The sequence below is a fragment of the Solanum lycopersicum genome, chromosome 3 (genome assembly GCF_036512215.1).
Source record: "Solanum lycopersicum chromosome 3, SLM_r2.1".
In the NCBI taxonomy this organism is placed as follows: Eukaryota; Viridiplantae; Streptophyta; class Magnoliopsida; order Solanales; family Solanaceae; genus Solanum; species Solanum lycopersicum.
The window spans coordinates 37990883-38017291 of NC_090802.1; the positions used below are offsets into that span (position 1 = coordinate 37990883).

The 26409-nt window shown below is 32.8% G+C and overlaps 2 protein-coding genes across 2 annotated transcripts in view; both read right to left on the minus strand.

The window, feature by feature from the left end:
* Window positions 1–897: 897 nt before the first annotated feature.
* LOC138347568 (uncharacterized) lies at window positions 898–1350 on the minus strand. Its single transcript, XM_069295864.1, has one exon. It carries the CDS (start codon window positions 1348–1350, stop codon window positions 898–900), a length of 453 nt encoding a protein of 150 aa, XP_069151965.1.
* A 16991-nt stretch (window positions 1351–18341) lies between these two features.
* LOC138347569 (uncharacterized) overlaps window positions 18342–26409 on the minus strand; it is a 30598-nt gene continuing 22530 nt past the window's right edge. The window contains exons 4-12 of the mRNA XM_069295865.1: window positions 26111–26189; window positions 25698–25835; window positions 25345–25500; window positions 25087–25296; window positions 24938–24996; window positions 24254–24591; window positions 22877–23136; window positions 22704–22793; window positions 18342–18641 (exon numbers count right to left, since the gene is read on the minus strand). Coding sequence (XP_069151966.1) covers window positions 18342–18641; window positions 22704–22793; window positions 22877–23136; window positions 24254–24591; window positions 24938–24996; window positions 25087–25296; window positions 25345–25500; window positions 25698–25835; window positions 26111–26189 — 1630 coding nt within the window. The remainder of the gene's footprint in view (window positions 18642–22703; window positions 22794–22876; window positions 23137–24253; window positions 24592–24937; window positions 24997–25086; window positions 25297–25344; window positions 25501–25697; window positions 25836–26110; window positions 26190–26409) is intronic.

Sequence of the window (26409 nt, forward strand, 5' to 3'; positions counted from 1 at the left end):
CATAGGTTTAATCATGATAAGAGAACCAAAAATTGACTGAAAACTAGGAACCAATGGGTGAAAGGAACCCACTACTGAAATTCCACATACCTGATGATGAAATTCAAGGAGAAACACATAGATTTTGGGGCTGGAACTACTAGAAACTTGTTGCGTTCATGAACTAGGAGTCTTGACCTTTTTCTCATTTCTTGTTTCTAATTTTCTATGTTTTTATTAATGAATTAATCGAGGTAAGTTTTAGTTATTTTTTTCTTGTCTTAAACAACCTAAAATCTTATGATTTATAGTCAAAATGACGTATCTTAGTGTTTAACAAAGTGGTAAATGGCCTAAAGACACCTGAGTTCATTTATGTCACACGAAATGACGACCTGAACTGACGGGTTGTTCTTCAGTTGATTGTTCGTAGCTGGTTCCGTAGGTTCGGTCTGCTTGACAAACCATTACTAAAACGGGCATAACTTTTTACTCGAAGGTCTAATTTTAACAAGGTCGGTGGATATGGAAAACTAATTCAATTATTTATCTTTTGGTATGTCATAGGAAACCTAATTCATTGTGTACTAAAAGTTTTGATCATTTAAAGTTGACTGACTGTATTTCCCCCCCTAATTGTCTGTTAATTTCCACCGACCGTAAATAAAACGACAGTCCATTCTTGTGAATCAGGGTTCTTGTTAGGGAAAGGGTAAATGGGGTGTTGATCGATAGACGTAGACTACTGACTGTAGGTCGTTCTATTGTTTGACACATAGTCAAATTTTCCTAGACTGAGATTTTGGGAATTTCTGACTCTATTGACGGATGTGCAGGATGGACTATTGGTCAAACTACAGTCCACCGATGGACACCATCTGTTTAACCTGTAGATTTTTAAAAATAATATTTTTTAGTCTATTTTGGATATGGTGTATTATAATCATCAACGTGAACATCAACATCAACGTGAATGTAAATGTAAATGTGAATGTGCACGTGAACGAAAACGTAAATATTACCATCAATTTTAATGTCAATGTAAACATCTATGTGAATATCAACATGAATGTCAACGTGAACCTCAATGTAAACATCAACATAAATGTCAGAATGAATGTTAACGTTAATGTCAACATGAACATGAATGTCAATGTGAACATGAACGTCAATGTGAAGGTTAATGTGAATGTCAACGTCAACATTAATGTAAACTTCAATGTTAACGTGAACGTAAACATCTAAGTGAAGGTTTATGCTTACGTACACATAAATGTCAGCTTGAACGTAAACGTAAACGGTAATGTGAACGTCAACATAAACATCACTGCAGATGTCAAAGTGAATGTAAATGGCAATATGTACATCCATGTAAACATGGACCTGAACCTCACCATGGACATCAATGTAAATGTCAATATGAACATCAACGTCAATATGAATGTTAACGCGAATTTAGACATCAACGTAGACATGAATATCAATCTCTGTAAACATCAACATAAATAGAAACGTCAACATCAATATAAAGGTCACTCAATGTGAACATCAACATCAACATAAACCTAACATCCTGGTAAAACAAAATGTGATTGACAATATAAATTTAATCATCAACGTAAATATCAATGTCAACATGAACATCAATTTCCAGGTGAATGTTAATGTAAATGTGAATATAAACGTCAATTTAACCGTGAGCATCAATGTGAATGTCAATGTGAACGTTACCATCAAGGTCAATGTAAACGTTAGCGTTAGTATGAATGTCAATATCAATATAAACATCAACATAAACATCAAGTTTAAAGTTTGCGTGAACGTCCACATAAACATCTAAGTAAATGAAAACATCAATATAAAGGTTAACGGCAATGTCAACATCATTGTAAACATCAACATAAACGTGGATGTCAACATAAATATCAATGTAGTGTCAATGTGAATATCAATGTCAACATCAACATCAACACGAATATCATCATTAATGTCATTGTCAATGTAAACGTCAATGTGAACATCAATGTGAGATCAACGACAATGGCAACATGAACGTATATGTTAATGCCAACATCAATGTGACCGTAAACGTCAATTTCTATGTGAACATCAATGTAAATTTCAAAATAAACATCAACATAAATATGATAGTCAACATAAACGTAAAAGTTATAGTCAACATAAAATATAACTTTCAAGAAAATGTAATCGTGTACTGAAGAGTCTTTTATGTTTTAAGAATTGGTATTGGGGTACATAGGCATTCCAATGCCCAATATTGAGTAATATTGGGTATATAAGAGAATATTCGCTTAAGGGTGTTAGCAATTTTTTATGTACTAAGATATACTTTGATGTTCAAATGCCCCAATTAAAGCTTGTTTAGGGAATGTACCTGCAATGAACACCCTAAGCTAATAAAATTTTTATTCTTTAGATTACACAAATTTAAGTACGGGGAATCAAAGTGTCAAGCCTAGGTACCATAGCACATTATCATTCAAAATCATCATGTAGAGTAAGTAGTGCTCAAGTATATAGTGAAGATCGCTGGGAAAACAAAAATGGGAAGCAACACATGTACAAAAATATGTTCTAACCAACCAAGTCACAAGCGCAACCGAATTTTGTTAGGGCGGTTAGGTGAAGGCGTACATATGGGGTCAAGCCATATGGGGATGAGCTTCCTAATCAACTCTCATATCTAACTAACTTACTTAATTAGATAACAAAGAAATAACCGAAATTAACTAACTAGTTCACCTAACAACCTAACACCTAACCAGGTCACACAAGCCTAGTAACTAACACAAGAAACATCTGAGTACCTAACCTAGGATGGTCTAAAAGGGTTTGTTATGGTCCTAACGACTTAGGGGTAGTTTATTAATTACCCTAGGTAACTTACTAATTAAATTATAATCCTTAAGCAAATTTACATAATTTGGCTAAGTAAAATGTTATTCAATTTTTAGTCAAGTTAGTTGTCGCATTTTCGTAATTAGCTAATTAATTTATTTAATTAGCTTAACTTGGTAATTATATGTTCCTGAGACCTAGAATCATGTTATTCTAGTAGAAACGCATACCTTAAAACAGTGAATAAAACACAAGAAAAATAGAAAATACTCTCGAGTTCTCTTAGGCAATTTCAAGGCTATTCTTAAAGATTTTTCGTGCAAATTTCAAGGTGATATTCTTAAATTAAATTCTACTGTAATTTATGAGTTTTCTCTCTTAGATTCCTTTATCCAAGAGGCTTTTCAACGTGTTATTAATTAAAGAATATCGAAACTATGATTGTTCCCAGTGACATTGTTGAACGTCCATCTCCCTAGTTATCCTTGTTTTTAATTCTAATAGTATGTATATGTGATCTTGAACATGTTTTTGGTATGTGGTGCCAACTGATCATTATGTGTAGGTTTCTACTATTTAATAATGTCAGATGTGACATATAGGTTAGATCCATATAATAAATTCCAATTGTGTTTGAGAAGATGAAATCATTATAAGTTATTTATGAAATTCAATTTATTGTTGATAACAATGAAGATTACTAATTTCTATTTGTGTTTTTCAGTAATTATGTTTTTAAATGTTTTGAATGTAATGTTTCCTAGAAGAAATAAGAATGTGAATCAAAACTTGTTAATGAACCTTAAATGCCAAATTAACTTATTAGCTTAGCAAAACTAAGCACTAAATTGTTTTATAAGCTAATCAAATGCAAAAATTTTGCTGCTTATCATGATGATATGTCTATTGTACATAATTAAAGTTAATGTACTTTGTCAATGATATTCTCTTGACCATTGTTTAGTGAAAGTTTGGTTTATGGCATCAAATTAGCTAGCAAAACAATGTCCAATCATGTTACTTCAAAATCATGTGATGTCCTACCAATCTCTACATCAATAAACTCATAACATAGGGTATGAAAATCAATGGGAAAGGTCCCAACATACTCTATCCACATGAACATGAGCTTCTTCTATCAAAGATGATTGTAATTCTTACTTGAGTGAGTTGTGAAGCAACTACCCATACAATATCTTACACACCCACTTAAAAAATTCTATGGACTACCTAAGATAAAATTATTCTCACTTAATACATCGACATATAAATAATAAGGCATTCTCCTCCCAAAGGTTATCAAAAGACATACTTAAGTAAATCAAGAAGATAACGCCCATGATTGACCACTTCAACATTTCCTAAATAATCCTTAAAACTAGGTAAGGCTTAGAGAAGGTCAACATAATAAACATCCTTCCTAACTATAGTCATTCCTAAGACTTATTTAGGTAACATACGAAGGGACACTTCCTATGCCCCCTTCTCACCTTAACTAGACAACCCTTAACTAATTAAGGTAAGTACTTGTTTATTTATCATGCTTTATTAACTTAAGTCATTCATTCATTAGTTAATTTATGACTCATTAATCACATAAGAAGATTCATGTCATAGTCTTGGACAAGACCTAGGGACTCTTACTAACAAATTCAAAGACTATCGTGCAATGTCTAGATAGTGCCCATACCACTACCAATGTAAGAACCCCAAAATGATTTAGGGTGTCTACACACTAACTTGTGCCTATAAGCTTGTTAAGATATTATAAAGTGTTATAAATCACGCTTGGGTGATTTGACATCATTTGAATGTCAAATGTCAACAGATGACCGAGATGTTTGATGACTAGCAATCTAAGGGGCCTGATGTGTGCTTATGTGCTTATGTGTGTTTCATGAGCTTATGTGTTCCTTATATGATAAAAAATGATTCCGTAAGTAGTATGATGTGTTCATGATGTTTAGAGGTAAAAATTTCCAAGAATGTCCAAGACATGCGAAAGATAGACCTTGAGACATGCATGTGTGTATCTTGATGGTGCCTCACATAGTTGGACGTGTTGCGTGTAATTTATTTGGGTGAAACTGATACAAAAGGTCCTTTACATGTAAATTTTAATATTTACATTTTAAACGTATGGGTATGACTCCCTAAGGAAGCAAGAGTCCTTACACAAAGGCCTAATTGTTGTCGATACACTACCTTTGTAGTAGCAATCGACGAGTTCAATTGATGCCTTGTCAGTCCATCGATGCCCCATCGATTTGGAGCGTAGGTTGAAAATTAACTTCAGGATCTTAAGACACCATCCTTCATAGCCGAATCATTCACTGGAACTTGATCATTTGTAGTAGCTTGCACATATGAAGGAACTTGATTGACTTGAGGAGTAGCCCCACATTCTCAATCTCTTCTTCTACTCTTCTCGCGGTTGTCATTCTTGTGTTCATCGCCTATAACCACAAGTCAACATCAACATAAATGTGAATGTCAATATCAACGTCATCATCGACATAAATGTTAATGTGAAGGTCACCTTAAATGTCAACATTAACATTGATGTGAACGTAAACGTCAGTGTCAACGTCAATGTAAACTTCAATGTGAATGTTAATATGAACTTTCATGTCGACATTATTGTCAACGCAACATCATTGTATGGATGAACGTTAACATAAATGCGTTGGCTAATGTGAATGTGATTGTTGAACGTCAACATCAATGTAAACATCAATATGACCTAAATGTGAACTTCGTCATGAATGTCAATCGGAACATTACCGTCATCATCAACGTGAACATCAACATCATTGTTAACATCAACATCAACGCCCACATCAATGTCAACATTAACATCAATATCAGCGTCGATAAACAAGTCAATGCTAACATGAACGTCAACGACAACGTCGTCATTAACATAAACATTAACATTTTAGTAAATCCGAACATGATTGTCAACATAAACATAAACGTCAATGTAAATAGGAACATTAACATAAACTTTATCATCAATTTAAAGGTGAACGTGATTTTCAATGTAAACATAAACGTAAACTTGCACATCAATGTAAATGTCCATTAATATTCATGAAAACATCAATGTTAGTGTGAACGTCAACATCAACATCAATATAAATGTAAGCATAAACGTAAACATAAAAATCAACATAAACATTAACAACATGAACGTCAATGTTTACGTCAGCGTGAACGTGAATATGAACAGCAATGTCAACATCTACACAATGAAAATGTCAACATAAATGTGACCGTCCATCTCAACATCAATGTAAACATTAACATAAATGTGAACGTCAACATAAACGTATATGTCAGCTTTTATGTAAACGGCAATGTCAATGTTAACGTCAATGTGAAAGTTAATGTGAACATCATTGTCAATGTGAACGTCAATATGAACATCAAAGTGAAAACAATGTCAATGGCAATGTCATCATGAATGTCAACATTAACATCTATGTGAATGTCAATGTTAATGTAAACTTGCACATCAATGTAAATGTGTACGTCAACGTAAACGTAAAATTTAATGCCAATGTAAACAAACATAAACATAAATGTCAACATCAACACAAATGTCAATGACTACGTCAACATCAAAGTCTATGTGAATGTGAATGTCAACATCAACATCAATATCAATTTCAACGTTAACTGCAACGTGTACAACAATGTAAATGTCAATATCAACTTCAATGCAAATGTCAACATCAATATCAACTTGATCGTCAAAGGAAATATCAATGTAGACATCAACGTGTATGTCAAGGTGAATGTGCACATCAACGTGAACAAAAAAAGTCAATGTCATCATCGATATAAATGTCAATATCAACATGACTATCAACATAAACATTATCATCCACGTAAATGTCAACATGTAGGTAAGTGTAAATATTCTCTTTTGACGTTCACATTGACATTAATATTAATTATGACATTGACATTAATGTTGAAATTGACGGTTAGATTCACATTGACGTTCACTTTAACGATCATGTTCACATTCTCGGGGATGTTCCTGTTCATGTTGATGTTTACATAGAGTTCATATTGACATTCGTGTAGACGTTCACGTAGACTTTAAAGTTCATGTTCACATACGTTTCAATTGACGTTAACGTTCACACTTATGTTTGTGCTGATAATTACATTTATGTTGATGCTGATGTTGATATTAACATTCACTTTGACATATGTATTTACGTTGACATTGACGTTTATATAGATGTTTATGTTTATAAGACGCTGACGTTGACTCTCATGTTGACGTTCACAATAACAATCACGTTAACATTCATATTGATATTCAGATTGACATTTACTTTCGCATTGACATTAACTTTTATGTTGATGTTTACATTGGATGTTGATATTTACATTCACATTTACATTGATGTTGATATTTATGTTAACGTTTATGTTGACATTAATATTAACACTACCTGTAAGGTTGACGGTCATGTTACGCTCACGTTGACGTTTATATATATGATCACATTTATGTTGATGTTAACTTTAAAGTTTACATTCAGGTTAATGTTAATGTTCATATTGACTTTAATATTGACGTTGACGCTTATGTAGACTTTGATGCTAATATTTACATTTACCTTTACATATACGTTTACATTCACACTTATGTCAACATTGACGTTCATATTAATATTGATATTGACGTTGACGTTTATGGTGATATTGCGATTAAAGTTCACGTTGACATTCATATTGATGTTCATATTAACATTCATGTTGATATTCATGTTCACATTCATATTGACGTTCATTTTTATGTTCACTTTACGTTTATGTTAACGATCACATTGACATTTACTAACACAATGACATTTATGTGGAAGCTAATCTTGTTGTTGAAGTCCATGCTGATATTGATGTTTATTTTGATGCTAACATTGACATTAACGTTCACATTTACGTTGACTATGATCTTGGTCTTAATGTTGACGTTTATGTTAGCATTTACATTTACATTAACGTTCATGTTGACCTTCACGTGGACATTCACGTTCACGTTGATTTTTAAATTGACTTTCATGTTTACATTAATATTGAGTTCACGTTCATGTTGATATTGACATTTACTTTGGCGTTCATGTTTAGGTCATTGTTCACATGGACATTCACATTCACTGTTACGTTTGTGCTGACATATATGTTTACATTGATGCTAACATTGACATTAACTATCACTTTGACATCCATGTTAACATTGACATTGACGTTGACATTGAAATTAACATTTATGAGATATTTATTTTGACTTTCACGATGATGTTCACGTTGACAATGTTGACATTGACATTCACGTTCACGTTTATATTGAAGTTGACATTGACGTTGATTTTGACTTTGATGTTGATGTTGATGTTGAAATTAATGTTCACATTGACCATTATGTTGATGTTAACTTTTACGTTGACATTTAAATTGACATTCATGTTTACGTTAATATTTATGCTGACGATCACGTTCATGGTAAATTTAAAGTTGACCTTTACATTAGGTTCTTGTTGATATTCATGTGTATTTTCATATTTTCGTTGACGTAAACATTAAAGTTAACACTCAGGTTTATGTTGAGATTTACATTGACGTTAATATTGATGTGGACTTTCTTGTTGACGTTAACTTTTACATTCACATTGACATTCATGTTGACGTTCACATTGATGTTAACGTTGATGTTTATGTTGACTTTGATGTTGATGTTGACATTTATATTAAAGTTCACGTTGACCATTACGTTGATGTTTAATATCATGTTCACATTTGCATTGACATTGAATATCACGTTCATGTTCGTGTTAATGCTTAGGTTGATGTTCACGTTCACGCTGATGTTCAGATTGACCTTTACGTTGTCATCCTTGTAAACGTTTGCATTTAAGTTGAGGTTAACTTACACATTAACATTTAGGTTTATGTTAATGTTCATATTGACATTAATATTGACGTTGACCCTAATGTTTATATTGACGTTAATACTAATGGTTACCTTTACATTTACGTATACGTTGATGTTCATATTTACATTGACGTTGATGTTCGTATTAACAACGAAATTGACATTGACGTTTATTTTGACATTAATAATAAAGTTCACAGTGACATCCACATTGACGTTTATATTAATGTTTATGTTAAGGTTCACGTTCACTTATATATTGAAATTGATGTTCACGTTGACTTTCATTTTTACATTCACGTTTATATAGATGTTGATGATCACTGTCATGTTTACCAACAAATTGAAGTTAATGAGAAGTTTTTGTTGATTTTGATGTTCACATTGACGTACACGTGAACACTTATTTTGTGCTAACATTTACATTTATTTTGATGTTGATATTGACATTAACATTCACTTTACATCCATGCTGATATTTACATTGACATTGATGTGAATGAGACCTTAACAATGACTTTCACATTGTCGTTCACATTAACATTCACATTGATATTGACATTCACGTTGATGTTGACATTCATGTTGGCTTTGAAGTTGACGTTGATATTGACGTTGACTTTGATGTTGATGTTGACATTGACATTATCGTTCAGGATAATCTTTGCATTGACGTTAACATTTACGTTTACATTTACGTTGACATTAACATTCACATTAACATTTATATTGACTTTCATGTTCACGCTGAATTTTAGGGTGATGTTCATGTTGGAGTTCATGGTGTACGTTCACGTTCACCTTGACGTAAATTTTAATGTTAACATTCAGATTTACGTTGACTTACACATTGACGTTAATCTTAATTTTGACGTTAACGTTTAAGTTGACTTTGATGGTTATGTTTATGTTGAAATTTACAAACACATTGATGTTCACATTTATATTATTTTTGATGTTCATATAAACATTGACATTGAGATTGATGTTTATGTTGACATTGACGTTAAAGTTCACATTGACGCATATTATTGTTCATTTTAATATTCACATTCACGTTCACATAGATGTTTATTTTCACGTGCGTTTATTTTTTTAGTTTGACCTTTACATTTATATTGATGGTCACTTTCACGTTTACCAATACGTTGACATTTACGTGAATGTTGATATTGATATTTACGTTCATGCTAATATTAATGTTTATACTGATGCTAACATTGTCACTAACTTTCACTTTGACGTTCACATAGACATTGATATTGATATTTTCATTGATGTTGATGTTTATATTGACATTAATGTTCATATTTCCGTTCATGTTAACATTCATCTTGACATTCACATGGACGTTCACATTCACGTTGATGTTTACATCAATGTTCATGTTGACATTGATATTGATGTTCACGTAGATATTCACAAACATGTTCACATTAACATTCATGTTTCACTTCATTGTTCACATTGACGTTCATGTTCACTCTTATGTTTGTACTATCATTTATATTTAAGTTGATTCTAAGTTTACGTTAACATTCACTTTGACGTCCACTTTGGTATTGACATATTTTTAGAAGAAATGTCCTCAGAAAAGATTAGTATATCATCAATATAAACAATTGAAATATGACTTATATGATTGAATTTAGAATTCATAATATTTTGAAATTCTGATTGGGCAATTTTTTGCCCAAAAGGCATGACATTCCATTGATATTGTCCAAAAAGAGACATTGAAAGTTGTTTTATATTTATCCTGTTCAGCAATTTGAATTTGCCAAAATCTCGATTTTAATCAAATTTACTTAAACATTTGCTTTAAGAGTTCATTTTAAAAGATCCCTTTTGTTAGGAGTCTGATAACGAATCTATTTTGAAACTGAGTTTAAAGGTTTGTAATTAATACCAAGTCTTGGGGAACCTCGTTCTTGTTCAGTTGCATTGTTAACATAAAATGCTGAACAACTCCATGGTGATTTTGAAGGATGAATAATTTTTTTACTCAAAAGTGTATGAATTTCATTCTTAAACATTTCCATTAATTCATGGTTCATCTGAATAAGCCTAGCTTTCGTAAGGATGGCTACATCAAAGTTAATGTTAATTCCAATGTCAACATCAACATAAACGTTAATAACATCATAAACATAAGTGTGATTGTGAAGATCAATGCGAACAACTTAAAAACTTGAACGTCAATGTGAATATGAACGTGAACATCGAAATGAATATCAATGTGAAAGACAATGTAAACATCAACGTGAATGTTAATGTTCATGTGAATGTAAACAAGAATGTTAACGTGAACATAAATGTCAATATCAAAATCAACGTCAATGTAAATTTAAAAGTCAATATCTAAATGAATGTTAATGTTAATGTTAGCATCAACATGCACAACAATATCACAATGAACTTCATTATCAACATAAGCGTCAACGTATATGTCAACATGTTCGTAAACGTGAATGTGATTATCAACATAAACGAAAATATAAATATAAAATGAACGTCAATGTGCACATCAACGTCAACATTAATATGAATATGAACATAAATATGAACGTTAATATGAACGTCAATGTGAACATCAACGTGATCTTTAATATCAACATCAACATAAATGTCAATGTTAATATAATTATTAATATGAACGTCAATCTCAACGTATATGTGAAAATAAACGTATACGTAAACATTACGGTAAACATTAGTATCAACGTCAATGTAAACAACTGTGTAAACATCAACATCAATATTAACGTCAATGTTAACATCAACATAAACCTAAATGTTAACATTCAAGTTAACATAAACGTAAATATGAACATGTTCATGAACGTCAACAAGATTGTAACGTGAACATTATCCTAAAATTCAGCATGAAGGTGAACTTCAACATAGACGTTACTGTGAATGTGAATCTGAACATTTATGTCAACGTAAATGTGAATGTCAACATCGAAATCAATGTGAACGTCAATGTAAAAGTCAATGTGAAAATCAACGTGAAGACCAACGTCAATGTCTCATAAACAATTATGTCAATGCTAATGTCAATGTGGACGTCAAAGGGAATGTTAATTTAAATGTAAGTATCAACTTAAAAATAAATGCTAGCACAAACTTAAGTGTGAACATAAATGTCAATGTGAACAATGACGTTCATGTTCACGCATATGTTTGTACTTACAGTTACATTTATTATGTTGTTGATGTTTGTATTATCATTTTCATTGACATATATATATACGTTGATATTGACGTTTATATTGATGTTGTTGTTTATAAGACATTGACATTGACACTCATGTTGACGTTCACATTAACATTCACGTTAACGTTCATATTGACATTCACATTGACATTAACTTTCATGTTGATATTATAGTTGACGTTGATGTTGACATCGACTTTGATGTTAATGTTGACATTGACATTGACTTTCACTTTGATCTTTACATTGATGTTGACATTTATGTTCACATTTACATTGACGTTGACGTTTATGTTAAAATATATGTTGACGTTAACGTTCACACTGCCTTTCAAGTTGAGGTTCATGTAACACTCACGTTGATGTTCATATATACGTTCACATTTATGTTGATGTTAACTTTAACATTAACGTTCAAGTTTATGTTGATGTTCACTTTGACGTTAATATTGACGTTAACGCGGATACATAAGTTGATGTTGATGCTAATATTTACATTTACCTTTGCGTATACATTGACATACACACTTACGTCAACATTGATGTTCATATTAATATTGATAATGACGTTGACGTTTATGTTGATATTGACATTAAGTTCACGTTGACGTTCACATTAATGTTCATATTAACGTTCATGTTGATGTTCATGTTCACATTCATGTTGTCATTAATATTCATGTTTATTTTCCTTTTTACATTCACGTTTAGGTTTATGTCGACGATCACATTGGCATTTACTAACACATTTACATTTAGGTGGACGCTAATGTTGATGTTGAAACTCATGCTGATATTGATGTTTATGTTGATGCTAACATTGACATTAACCTTCACATTTACGTTGAATCTGATATTGATGTTAATGTTGATGTTTATGTTTGAATTTACATTTATATTAATGTTCATGTTTACATTCACGTTCACGTCGATTTTTTGATTGACTTTCATGTTGACATTCATATTGAGTTCACATTCATGTTCACATTGACATTTACTTAGGTGTTTATGTTTCAAGTCAATGTTCACATGGATTTTCACGTTCACAATTATGTTTCTGCTGACATTTATGATTATGTTGATGCTGACATGGACATTAACATTCACTTTGACATCCATGTTAACATTTATTTTGTCGTTGACATTGTTGAGATATTGATGTTGACTGTGACGTTGATGTTCACATTGACAATTTTTACATTGACATTCACATTAATATTTATATTGAAGTGGACATTGACGTTGATTTTGACTTTGTTATTGATGTTGATATTGACATCAGTACTCACATTGAACTTTACGTTGATGTTGACTTTTACATTTACATTTACATTAACATTCACATTGACGTTAATGTTTATGATGATGTTCACATTGATAGTGACTTTCAAGTTGACCTTTACGTTAGGTTCTTGTTGAAATTCATGTGTAAGTTCAAATTTACGTTGACGTAAACTTTAACGTTAACATTCAGGTTTATGTTGACATTCACATTGACGTTCATATTGATATTGACTTTCATGTTGACGTTCACTTTTACATTCACGTTTTTTTGTACGTTGATGTTGACGTTGACGTTGATATTGACTTTGGAGTTGATATTGACATATATATTGAAGTTCATGTTAACGTTGGTGTTGATGATGAAGTTAATGTTTACATCTGCATTTACATTGAAAGTCACTTTCATGTTCATGTTAATGCTTATGTTGACATTCACATTCACACTGACGTTCATGTTGACGTTCACGTTGTTGTTCTTATATACATTTGCATTTATGTTTAGGTTACATTTATGATTAAAATTCAGGTTTATGTTAATGTTCACATTGACATTAATACTGACGTTTACATTGATATTTATGTTGATGTTTATATTAATTTTTAGCTTGACATTTACATATGCATTGATGTTCACATTTACATTGACGTTGATGTTCATATTAACAATGGAATTCACATTGACATTTATGTTGACGTTGACAATAAAGTTCATGTTGACATTCACATTGACGTTTATATTAACGTTTATGTTAATGTTCACGTTTACTTTCATATTGACATTGATGTTCACGTTGACGTTCCTTTTTACATTCACTTTTTTTTATGTTGATGATCACGTTCATGTTTGCCAACAAATTGAAGTTAATATGGATCTTGATGTTGATATTGAAGTTCATGTTGATATTGATGTTTACGTTGATTCTAACATTGACATTAACTGTCATTTTGATGTTAACGTTGACTTTGTTATTTAGGTTAACATTGATATTGATGTTCACATTCATGTTGATGTTTACATTGATATTCATGTTGACGTTCACGTTCATATTCACATTGAAGTTTACATTGATGTTCACGTTTCAAGTCGTTGTTCACATTGACATTCATGTTCACTCTTATGTTTGTGCTGACATTAAAATTTACATTGATGCTGACATTGACATTAACATTTACTTTGACATTCATGCTTACATTGACATTGACATTGATGTTAATGAGACCTTGACATTGACTTTCACGTTGATATTCACATTAACATTCATGTTCACGTTCACATTCTCGTTGATGTTTACATTCACGTCGGCATTGAAGTTGATGTTTATATTGATGTTTACTTTGATGTTGTTGTTGCCATTGACATTGACGTTCAGGATAACCTTTACATTGACGTTGACGTTCACATTTACATTTACGTTGACATTTATATTCACATTAACATTTAGGTTGACATTCATATTCACGATGACTTTGAGGTATATGTTCATGTTGACGCTCATGTATAAGTTCATGTTAGCTTGACGTAAACTATAACGTTAACATTCAGGATTATATTGACATACACATTGATGGTAATATTGATATTTATGTTGACCTTTAAGTTGACTTTGATGCTTATGTTTATGATAAAATTTATGTATATATTGATGTTAACATTTACATTGATGTTGATGTTCATATTAGTATTTACATTGACGTTGATATTTATGTTGACATTGACGTTAAAATTCAAAGACATATATTATTGTTCATTTTGATGTTCACGTTTACGTTCACATAGATTTTTATATTGACGTTAACGTTCATTTTTAGTCACCTTTACAATGATATTGATCAACACATTCACGTTTACCAACACGTTGACATTTACGTGGACGCTAATGTTAATGTTTACATTCATGCATATATTAGCATTTATTCTAATGCTAACATTGTCACTAACTTTCATTTTTTACGTTCACATTGACGTTGATATTGATGTTCCCATTGATGTTAATGTTTATTTTAAAATTTACTTTCATATTGACGTTCACGTTAACATTCACTTGTAATTCACATGGACGTTCACATTCATGTTGATGTTTACATTAATGTTCATATTGGCATTGATGTTGACGTTCACATTGACATTCATGTACATGTTAACATTAACATTCACGTTTCATTTTGTTTTTCACATTGACGTAAATATTCTCTCTTATAATTGTGCTGGCATTTATGTTGAAGTTGATGTTAACGTTTACATTAACATTTACTTCGATGTCCACATTGGCATTGGCATTGACATTGTCATAAACGTTTATGAGACGTTGACGTTGACTTTTACGTTGATGTTCACATTGACTTTTACATTGACGGTCACATTCACATGTACGTTGAACTTAAATGTTCACATTCATATTCACAGTAACTTCTATGTTAAAGATGATGAGATAGAGGAAATTAGTGGTGAGTTGGTAGATAAAATGGGGAAAGAAGTTGTGACACACCAAAAAGTGACCCCCATTCCTAAACCACAACCCCTATTTCCATAATGTTTGGTGAAAAAGGCCGAACATGGTAAATACCGGTGTTTTATTACTATGTAGAAACAACTTTCCACCAATTCCCTTTAATAGAATCTCTTGAACAAATTTCTGATTACCCCAAGTAATTGAAAGATATCGTTTCTAAGAAGAGATCACTTTGTTTTGAAGATGATCATCTGATGCAACACAGTAGTGCTATTGCTACAAGGTCTCATGTGCAAAAGAAAGAAGATCCAGGTGCTTTCACTATTCCATGTTCAATCGGGTTGTTATACTTTGCTAAAACACTATGTGATCTTGAGGCAAGCATAAATAACATGCCTCTCTCTTTTAATAGGAAGTTGGGTTTTTGTTAAAAAAATCTCACTACGATGCGGCTACTTATGGCTGATTGAATTGTTAAGATGCCTATTGGGATACTCTGTGATGTGCTAGTAAAAGTGGAGACACTTATTTTCCAAGCCGATTTTGTGATTGTTTATTGTGAGATGTACTTTGAGGTGCTTATTTTTTTGGAGACTTTTCCTTGTTACCGCTCGTGCCTTATATAGTATGGAGAAAGGGCAGATGAAGTTTTGGGTTAAACAATGAAGAAACGACTTTCAACATTTGTTGGTCCATTAGGCAGAATGGTGAGCTCCAATCGGTATCTGTGATACCCTACAAGGTAGAGAATTCTTCCGAGGTACAAATAGAAGAGCATATTTGTGTTGAGGCACTAGCGAAAGTGATCATGAATGTTGATAGTGACTGTATTGAAGAGTAACACCATGTCCCAGTTAAGGAATGTTAACCAAATTGCATATCGGAGTACGCATGAAACGTGCTATCTGTCGGGGTTCCCTTAACCCTTAGGATCGGCAAACCCATGAGCAAGTGCCATTCACATGGATCCTTTCTCTTCATCGGCTTTCAAAGTTCTAATTTGAATATTTTCTACTACTACAAAGATCTGCAACAACGGCCGCTCAACCTAGGCTCACGCCCAAGGTTTTGCAAGGACCGTCGTGTCCTCATACTCATCGAAGCCTGGAACTTGACCCGACGGCCGGGTGTAGGTTGCGCGCTTAAGCGCCATCCATAGTCGCACCGTCCTACCTATTTAAAGTTTGAGAATAGGTCGAGGGCATTGCGGCCCCGAGGCCTCTAATCATTTGATTTACCTGATTGAACTCGCACGTGAGCTCCAGCTATCTTGAGGGAAAATTAAGAGGGAACCAGCTACTGGACGGTTCGATTAGTCTTTCGTCCATATACCCAAGTCAGACGAACGATTTGTATGTCGGTATCCTTGCGGCCCTCCATCAAAGTTTCCTCTGGCTCTGACATAGTTCACCATCGTTCGGGTGCTGATATGTATGCTCATACTCGAACCCTTCCTAGAAGATCATGGCCGATCGGCGGTGCACCCCTTGGGGGATCCCACCAATCAGTTTCGTTGCACCTTACGGGTTTACTCGCTCGTTGACTCACACATATGTAAGATTCCTTGGTCTGTGTTTCAAGACGGGTCGAATGCGGAGCGCACATGCCAATGTCTAGAGTGCGAAGATGTCGAAGCACGACATAGGCGCGTGCTGCCTTCCACAATCAAGGAGACGGCGTTCTACGGGAGTATAGACAGCCCGGACTTCGGCCGCCCCCAATTTATTTTAGTCCATGCCACGAGTCGATCGGCGAATCGTGTTGTCACCGTTTCACATTCAAGTGAGTGAACCGCCTAACCCCATCCGCTTCCCTCCAAACAATTTCAAGCACTCTTTGACTCTATTTTCAAAGTCTTATTCATCTTTCCCTCGCGGTTCTTGTTTTCTATCGATCTCTCGCAAGTATTTAGCCTTGGATGGAATTCACTGCCCAATTTGGGCGGCATTACAGAATGACCTGACTCGTACACTGCGCCTTGTGGTCCATTAGGGTCTGGTTACGATGGGTTTCCCACCCTCTCTGGTGCCCCCTAACAGGGGACTTGGGCCTATTCCGCAGTTGAGGACGCTTCTCCAGACTACAATTCAGACGATGGAGCCGCCCGATTGTACGGCTTATCGTCAATGTGAACATCAACAAAAACATAAAAGTTAATGATGAAGTTATCATCAATGTAAATACAAACGTATACATGAACATCAACGTGAACATAACATGAACATCAACCTGAAAGTCAGTATGAATGTTAACGTCAACATAAACATTAACATGAACATGAATGTTAATGTCAATGTCAATGAAAATGTGAATATGAATGTCAAAATCAATGCAAAGTTCAACGTGAATTTCAATGTAAATGTTAACATAAACATCAAAGTAACCATAAACGTCAATGTCAGCATCAATGTGAATATAAACGTCAATGTCAAAGTGAACGTCGACGAGAAAATCAACATCAACGTCTCATCAACGTCAATGTCAATATAAACTTCAATGTCAACTTCCATTGTGGAAATCAAAGTGAGTGTTAAAGTAAATGTCCACATCAATGTAAATGTAAACGTCAGCACAAATGTAAGCGTGAATGTGAACTTCAATGTGAATGTCGACTTGTAACGTGAACATCAACGTAAATATCAATGTGAACATGAACGTGAACATCAACATAAATGTAAACATATACATGAATGTGAACTTCTACGTGAATGAAAATGTGAACATAAACATCAATGTCAATGTCAACGTAAATATCAACATCATTGTAAACGTCAACGTCAACGTCAAAGTGAATGTTAATGTTAACATTAGCATCAATGAAAATTTCAATATCATCATGAACATCATCATCAACATTAGTGTCCATGTAAATATCAATGTGTTGGTAAACGTGAACCTGACCATCAATATCAACGTAAACATGAACATAAAAATTAACGTCAATGTGAACATAACATAAATATGAACATGAACGTTGATATGAATGCCAATGTGAATGTCAATGTGAACTTTAACATCAACGTCAATGTAAACATCAAAGTCAATGTAAATATGAATATCAACGTGCACGTAAACATCAACATAAATATCAGAATCAATTTAAACATTAACGTCAATGTGAACGTCAACATAAACCATAATGTTAACATTAAAGTTTACGTCAACATAAAGTGCACGTACATATGAACGTCAATGAGAACCTAACATAAACGTCATCATGAAAGTCAGTGTGAATGTTGTGATGACCGAAGTCTACACCTCAGAAGAGACCAGCTTCATTGACCTTTCAGAGGTCGCAGACAAGCCTACATACGTCATTCTTACTTTGTTTAGGTTAATTTTAGCTAAAAACATGAAACTGTTTTTTTTGAAACATACATACTAATTATTCTATAAGATTCATGATTAATCACAATCAACCATCTAACATTAAGATTATCAAATGAAAGAAAAAGTTTATTATAGCATTAAATGTATACTTGCAAAAATGGCACAAATAAAATGTCTAAAGCAAAGGGGAAAGACACGCTATTGGAAAATACTACACTAGGTAAAATCCGATAAATAAGGTAGAATATAATGGGAAAGCATCCACAAAAGAAAGAGGACCTACCATGTCCGGATGAATGTTTCACATCCGGATAGTTTCAGCGTCAACCTATAGCTCTAGTGTCCACCTATCCCTGCACCTAAAATTGTAGAGTTGTATGTAATTAGTACACACTATAACAAAGTATGGGTATATGAAAGCACACAACAAGGACATGCATGAGTAAGAATATTTCATTCTTACAACAATGATAATAGAAGGTCAAGTCAGTGGACTTGCCAAATTGAGATAAATAAATTTTATGAGCTTTCAAATTTTGATTAGGAAAGTAATGCCATGAGAGTAACATACATCATCATACTTATAATATTGCACACAACACATAACATCTTACACATAGCATATATCTTAATTCATATAACACATAACATTGTTCATATCATTCATTCGTATGTAATTAGACTTTGGAATCATGGACATGACATTAAGACTTCCCATAAATGAGGGATCAACATATGGGACCTCAACTAGGGAGTCTTCTTTAGCAAGCACATAGTGTGTTTCATTCACTAATACATACTTTATTTCATTTCATTCATGGGACAATGTAAACACCAAGTATACCTAGGATGTAGTTTAAGACTTTCATAGGGTTCATTGTGCAATGACACAGATTGACCTATTGCCATTACTTGAATCTAACTCACCTATGGATTATCCTATCCTAACAACTTTGGTGTCACTAGTTTCGTTATGTGCATCATTTGAGGCAGGATTCATTCATTCATTGGGAAGATTAACCTTAACAGACATATATCATTTGAGCATCATGAAAGCCAGTGTCATGAAACCCCATACAGAAAAGAGGTGGAATCACCGGCAAATGTGAGCCAAAACATACTAGCGTACATGGGAATTGAACCCCGCTAGATCCCTATATTGGCCGAATAGGTTCGAAGCCTACGATTTATAAAGAGACCCATACCCGGCATGCAAGACAATCTCATCTCATCAGAGTTACGTGAACCTCTGCCTTTACCGAATGAAGGCATCACCACTCATAGCTAGTCTATGAGTGCTCAGTATAAAGTTCAATTACAGTCTACTCATACGTCATCGAACATGGTTTCTTGTATGAGGACATCATAGCTCAATATATTATTTTCATCTCATCAGTAGTATTAAGTGTGTTAATCTCAATACTTTCATTGAAGTGTTCACAGAGACTGGTTTGTTCATTAACTTTACACTCTCATAAGTGAGTATGTTTTGGTAAAATTAACTTAGGCTCATCTGAGATTTCTCTTATCTTTTATATTAGCCTCATATCATGTTGTCGCCGCATTCATTATCATTACTCCTTTTGATTTTCATATTTACACACCCGTTTTTATGTTAATGTTCATCTCATCATATGACAATGCATTTTGACATTTAATGTGTTTAAAACTCTTACTTAACCCTTCTAGGGTTTCGTCATTTCATTGTTCATTTCATCATTTCATTATTCATTTCATAATATGCCAATTCACATTGTCATTAGTGTGTTTCACACTCTTACTTAACCCTTCTTGGGTTTTATCATTTCATTACATACATCATAGGTTCACTTACTTTTAAATGTATGGTAGATTAATACGTGTACACATACAAACCATGAGGCTTCATTCATAGTTCGTTTAAGTGACTCATAACTTCCTAAGATTATGTCATACAAGACATATGCACCTTGTTTTTATGTCAAAATCTCGATTTCGATCTAAGTAGGAAGCATTATTATTTAACATTCAATTCACATATGACTTATGTATCAATATGGAATTTGTGCAAAGGAACCCAGTTTTCAAGTCTCTTGAACAACACTTACATTTTTTTATTAATTTGTGTTTGATCCATACGACTTTGTGACCCATGTTCGAATTTTTCCCTTAATTTCTCTCTACATATTTCTCTGAATGGAACTAAGAGGATGTGGGATCGAACCCCCAAAACCTCATTTACTTTTTATTTTTATTGCCTTTAAATTTCTCTCCTTTGGCCGAGGGCTTGTGGGTACGAACTCCCGTAGCTCCTCTTTAATTTCTTTTAATTTTTACCCTTAAATATGCCTAGAATGTCGTGGGTTCGATTCCCACGATTTACATCTCTCTTTTTTTCATTTCCTCAGTATCTCCTTACCTACCTAGAGCTCGTAAGATCGATTACCAGGCCTCACATTTCTTTTCTTTCATCTTCTTTATTCTCCTTCACTGCCTAGAAGTCGTGGGTTCGATTCCCACCCCTCACATTTTTTTTCTTTTACTCTTCCTTATATGTTATTTATACGCCGTGGGTTCGAATCCCACTCCTCTCATTTGTAGTTTTTTTTAAGTTACATTATCTAAAAATACCATTGTTCGAATCCCCTTCACCACATTTCTTTTTACTTCTTTATTTTCATGGTTTTAAACATGGTGAGGTCACGGGTTATATCCACCATGACCTCACTTGTTTTAATTCATTTTTTTCAAACATTTTGAAACCTCTTTGCTGACAGAAATTCATCAGTAGAAGCTGCAAATATTCTTTTAATTTTTCAGCATCCATACATCGAGTTACACCTTAGTTTTTAGGGGAATTTCGTAGTGCACTTAGAACGTTTTAGGTGTTTTTCATGGATTCATTTAGCCAAAAGATTATCCCTCAAATCATCAACATTTGAACTCATATAAATATCAAATATACATAAACATGTGTACATGAAATATAAATAACCATCATGCCATTTCAAATCCTAAACCATGAAAAATAGCCACGACCACACACACATACACAAATAGTTACATTTTTGGAGACAAAAACATATGTCCTCACAAACGTAACCTTTAATGTGAACGTTAGTGTAAATAATGACCTGAAACATGAACGTCAATGTAGATTTCAATGTGAACATGAACGTGAACATCAACATGAATTTCAGCATAAACGTCAATCTAAATATCAATGTGAACGTTAACGTCCACGTGAATGGCAATATGAATGTTAACGTAAACATCAATATGAACATAAATGTCAACATTAAGGTCAACATCAGTGTCAACGTTAATGTGAACGTTAATGTCAACTTGAGAATTAACATAAATATCAATATTAGCATGATATTCAACATCAACATCACCATCCTCGTAAATGTTAGTAAATGTGATTGTGATCATCAACATCAACGTAAACGTGAATGTAAAAATGAACGTCAATGTGAATATTAATAAAAACATAAATGTGAAAGTGAACAAGAACATGAACGTTAATATGAACGTCAATGTGAATGTCAACGTAAACTTTAACTTCAACGTCAACATAAACATTAATGTTAATGTCAACGTTAATATGAACATTAATGTCAATCTAAATGTGAATGTCAACATATACGTAAAGGTAAATATAAATATCAGCATCAATGTCAACATAATTGTCAATGCCAACGACAACATTAACATTAATGTTAAAGTAAACATAAACCTGAATGTTAACGTTAAGATTAGAATCAACTTAAATGTTAACGTATATATGAACGTCAAAGTGAATGTAATGTAAAATTCAACCTGAAAGTAAGTGGGAACGTCAATGTCAACATAAAAATTAACATGAACGTCAACGTGAATGTAAATATTAATGTAAATGTGAACGTGAATGTCAACGTCCATGTAAAGGTCAACATAAACGTCAATGTCATTGTCAACATCAACATCAAAGTCAATGTGAAGGTCAATATAAACTTTAATGTCAATGTAAATGTCAATTTCAATGTCAACATTAACGTAAATGTCAACGTGAACATTAACGTTAAAGTCAACATCAATGTCTTATCAACATCAATATAAATATCAAGGTCAATGTAAACGTCAACATAGATGTCAAAGTTAATGTTATTATGAACATTAGCATCAATATAAATGAAATATCATCACAAACATAAGTTTGAACGTGAACGTCAATGTGAACATTGACTTGAAATGTGAACGTCAATGTAAACTTTAATGTGAAATGAACTTGAACATCTACGTGAATGTCAACATCAACGTCAATGTAAACGTCAACATGAACATGAACGTCAATTTGAATGTAAACTTGAACGTTATCGTAAATGTTAATGTGAATTTAAACGTCAATGTCAACATGTAAATGTCAACATCAATGTCAACGTGAACGCAAATGTTAAAGTAAACTTTAATGTCAACATTATATTCAACCTAAGCCTCAATATCCACAAGAACGTAAATGTCAACGTGTTGGTAAAAATGAACATCATCATCAACATCAACGTAAACTTGAAGATATTAACGTCAATATGAACATCAACGTCAACGTCAACATTAATAGAAATGTTAATTTGAATATCAATGTAAAATTTAACATAAATTTAAGTGTAAACGTCTATGTTAATGTCAATATTAATATAACGTCAACGTCAATTTAAACGTGAACGTCAATGCAAACATCATAGTCAATGTTAACATTAACATTAATGTGAATGTCATCATAAACATAAATGTTTTATAAACTTTAACGTATACATGAATGTAACTGAGAACGTAACATAAACGGCAACCTGAAAGTTAGTGGGAACGTGAATGTCAGCATAACCATTAAGGTGAAAATGAATGCGAATGTCAATGTCACTGTAAATATGAACGTGAATGTCAATGTCAATGTAAAGGTCAACGTGAATGTCATTTTCAACGTGAAAGTCAATGTTAATGTAATGTCAATGTTACACGTGAACGTCAACATCAACGTGAATGTCAATGTGAATGTAAAAGTGAATGTCAATGTCAACATGAATTTCAATGTCGATGTCTCATCAATGGCAATGTCAACTTGAAAATCAAAGTTAATGTTAATGTCAACATAAGCATCAATGTAAATGTAATTGTCAGCACAAACATGAACGTGAACGTGATGTAAATGTTAACGTCTACTTGAAATGTGAATTTCAGTGTGAACTTCAATGTGAAGATGAACATGAACGTCTACATAAATGTCAACAAGAATGTCGATGTGAACATCAATGTAAACATCAACTAGAACCTGAACGGCCACATGAATGCCAAGACAAATGTTAACTTGAAAGTCAATATGAACGTAAATGTTAACGTCAATTCCAACATCAATTTCAACATCAAAGTGAACGATAATGTCAATGTTAGCATCAATGTAAAAGTATATGTCAGCATAAAGGTAGACATAACCGTGAACGTCAACATCAACATGAACGTGAACATCAATGTTAACATCAACATGAACATCAACATAAATTCTATTTTAAACGTTAATGTTAATATGAACGTGAATGTCAATGTGAACTTTAACGTAAATGATAACATGAAGTTGAAGTCAACGTCAATTTGAACTAGAACGTGAACAAGAAAGTAAATATTCACATAATTGTGAACGTTAATGTAAATGTTAACTTAAAAACCAACTTAAACATCAATATCAATGCAAAAATCATTGTAAATGTCAACATAAATATTAGCATCAACGTCAATGTAAACGCCAGTGTGAATGTTAACGTGAACGTAAATGTCAACGTGAATGTGAATTTGAACATCAACATTAACGACAATTTGAACGTTAAGATTAACATGAACGTATATATAAACATCATGGAGAACGTTAACGTATATCTAAAAACAACGAGAATGTAAATATGAAGGTTAACCTGAATGTCAAAGTGACAATCAATGATAATTTAAATGTGAACGTGAAAGTCAATGTCAACATCAACATAATGGTCAATGTAAACACCAACGTTAACATTAATGTCAACGTTAATTATAATAACAACATTAATGTAAACGTCAATATCAATGTCACCATGAACATCAACTTGAGTTTTACCATCATCGTCAACATCAACGTCTACGTCTACATCAATATTAATATCAATGTCAGTGTTAAAAAAAATATCAGTGCCATTATGAATGTCAATGGCAACGTGAACATCAACATTAACATAAACCTCAACATGATGGTAAATTCAAATGTGATCATCAACGTTAACGTAAACATGATCGTAAACATGAAGGTCAATGTAAACATCACTGTCAACATGAACGTCAACATAAACCCGAACATGAACATCAACATCAGTGTGAATGTCAAGGTGAACGTTAACGTTAATGTCAAAATAAACATCAACGTCATCATAAACGTCATTGTTAATCTGAATGTCAATGTCTATGTCAATGTAAACTTAAACATCAACATAAATCTAAATATCATCATGAACATCAACTTAAACGTCCGTGTGAACTCAATGTTTACGTCAACATTAATGCAAATGTCCACGTCTATGTGAATGTAAACTTAAACGTAAACAATATTATGAATGTTAATGTGAACGTCATTGTAAAAGTGTACATCAACATCAGCGTCAATATCAACGTGTACATCAATGTAAAAGTCAACGTTAGAGTCCACGTCAATGTCAACATCAACATCAATATCAATGTCAATGTCAACGTCAAAATCAACATGACTGTGAACATCAATGTTTACCTAAACATAAATATCAATGTAAATATCAATATTAAAGTCATCGCAACATTAATATCAATGTCACTATGAACATTAACGTCACCATAAATATCAACATAAACGTAAACATGAACATCAATATGAATGTTAATGTGAACCACAACGTCATCGTTAAAAGTGAACGTCAATGACAATGTGAACGTCAATGTGCATTTGAACGTGAAAATCAATGTCAACATGAATGTGAACATTAATGTGAGCGTCAACATTAACATCAATATAAAGTCAACACAAACGTCAACGTGAATGTCAATGGAAATATCAACGTGAACTTCAACGTGAAAGTTAACGGGAACATCAATGTCAATGTCAATGCTAACGTAAACGTGGACGTTAATGTCAACGTCAATATCAACAAGAACATCAACGTCAATGTGAACATTAATTTTAACGTCATTATCAACATTTATTTAAATGTCAGCATTAACATAAATGTTAATGTTATCACTGCCACAACGTAAACATGAATGTCAAAGTGTATATCAATGCTAGCATCGACGTGAACGTCAATATGAACTTCAATGTGAAAATCAAC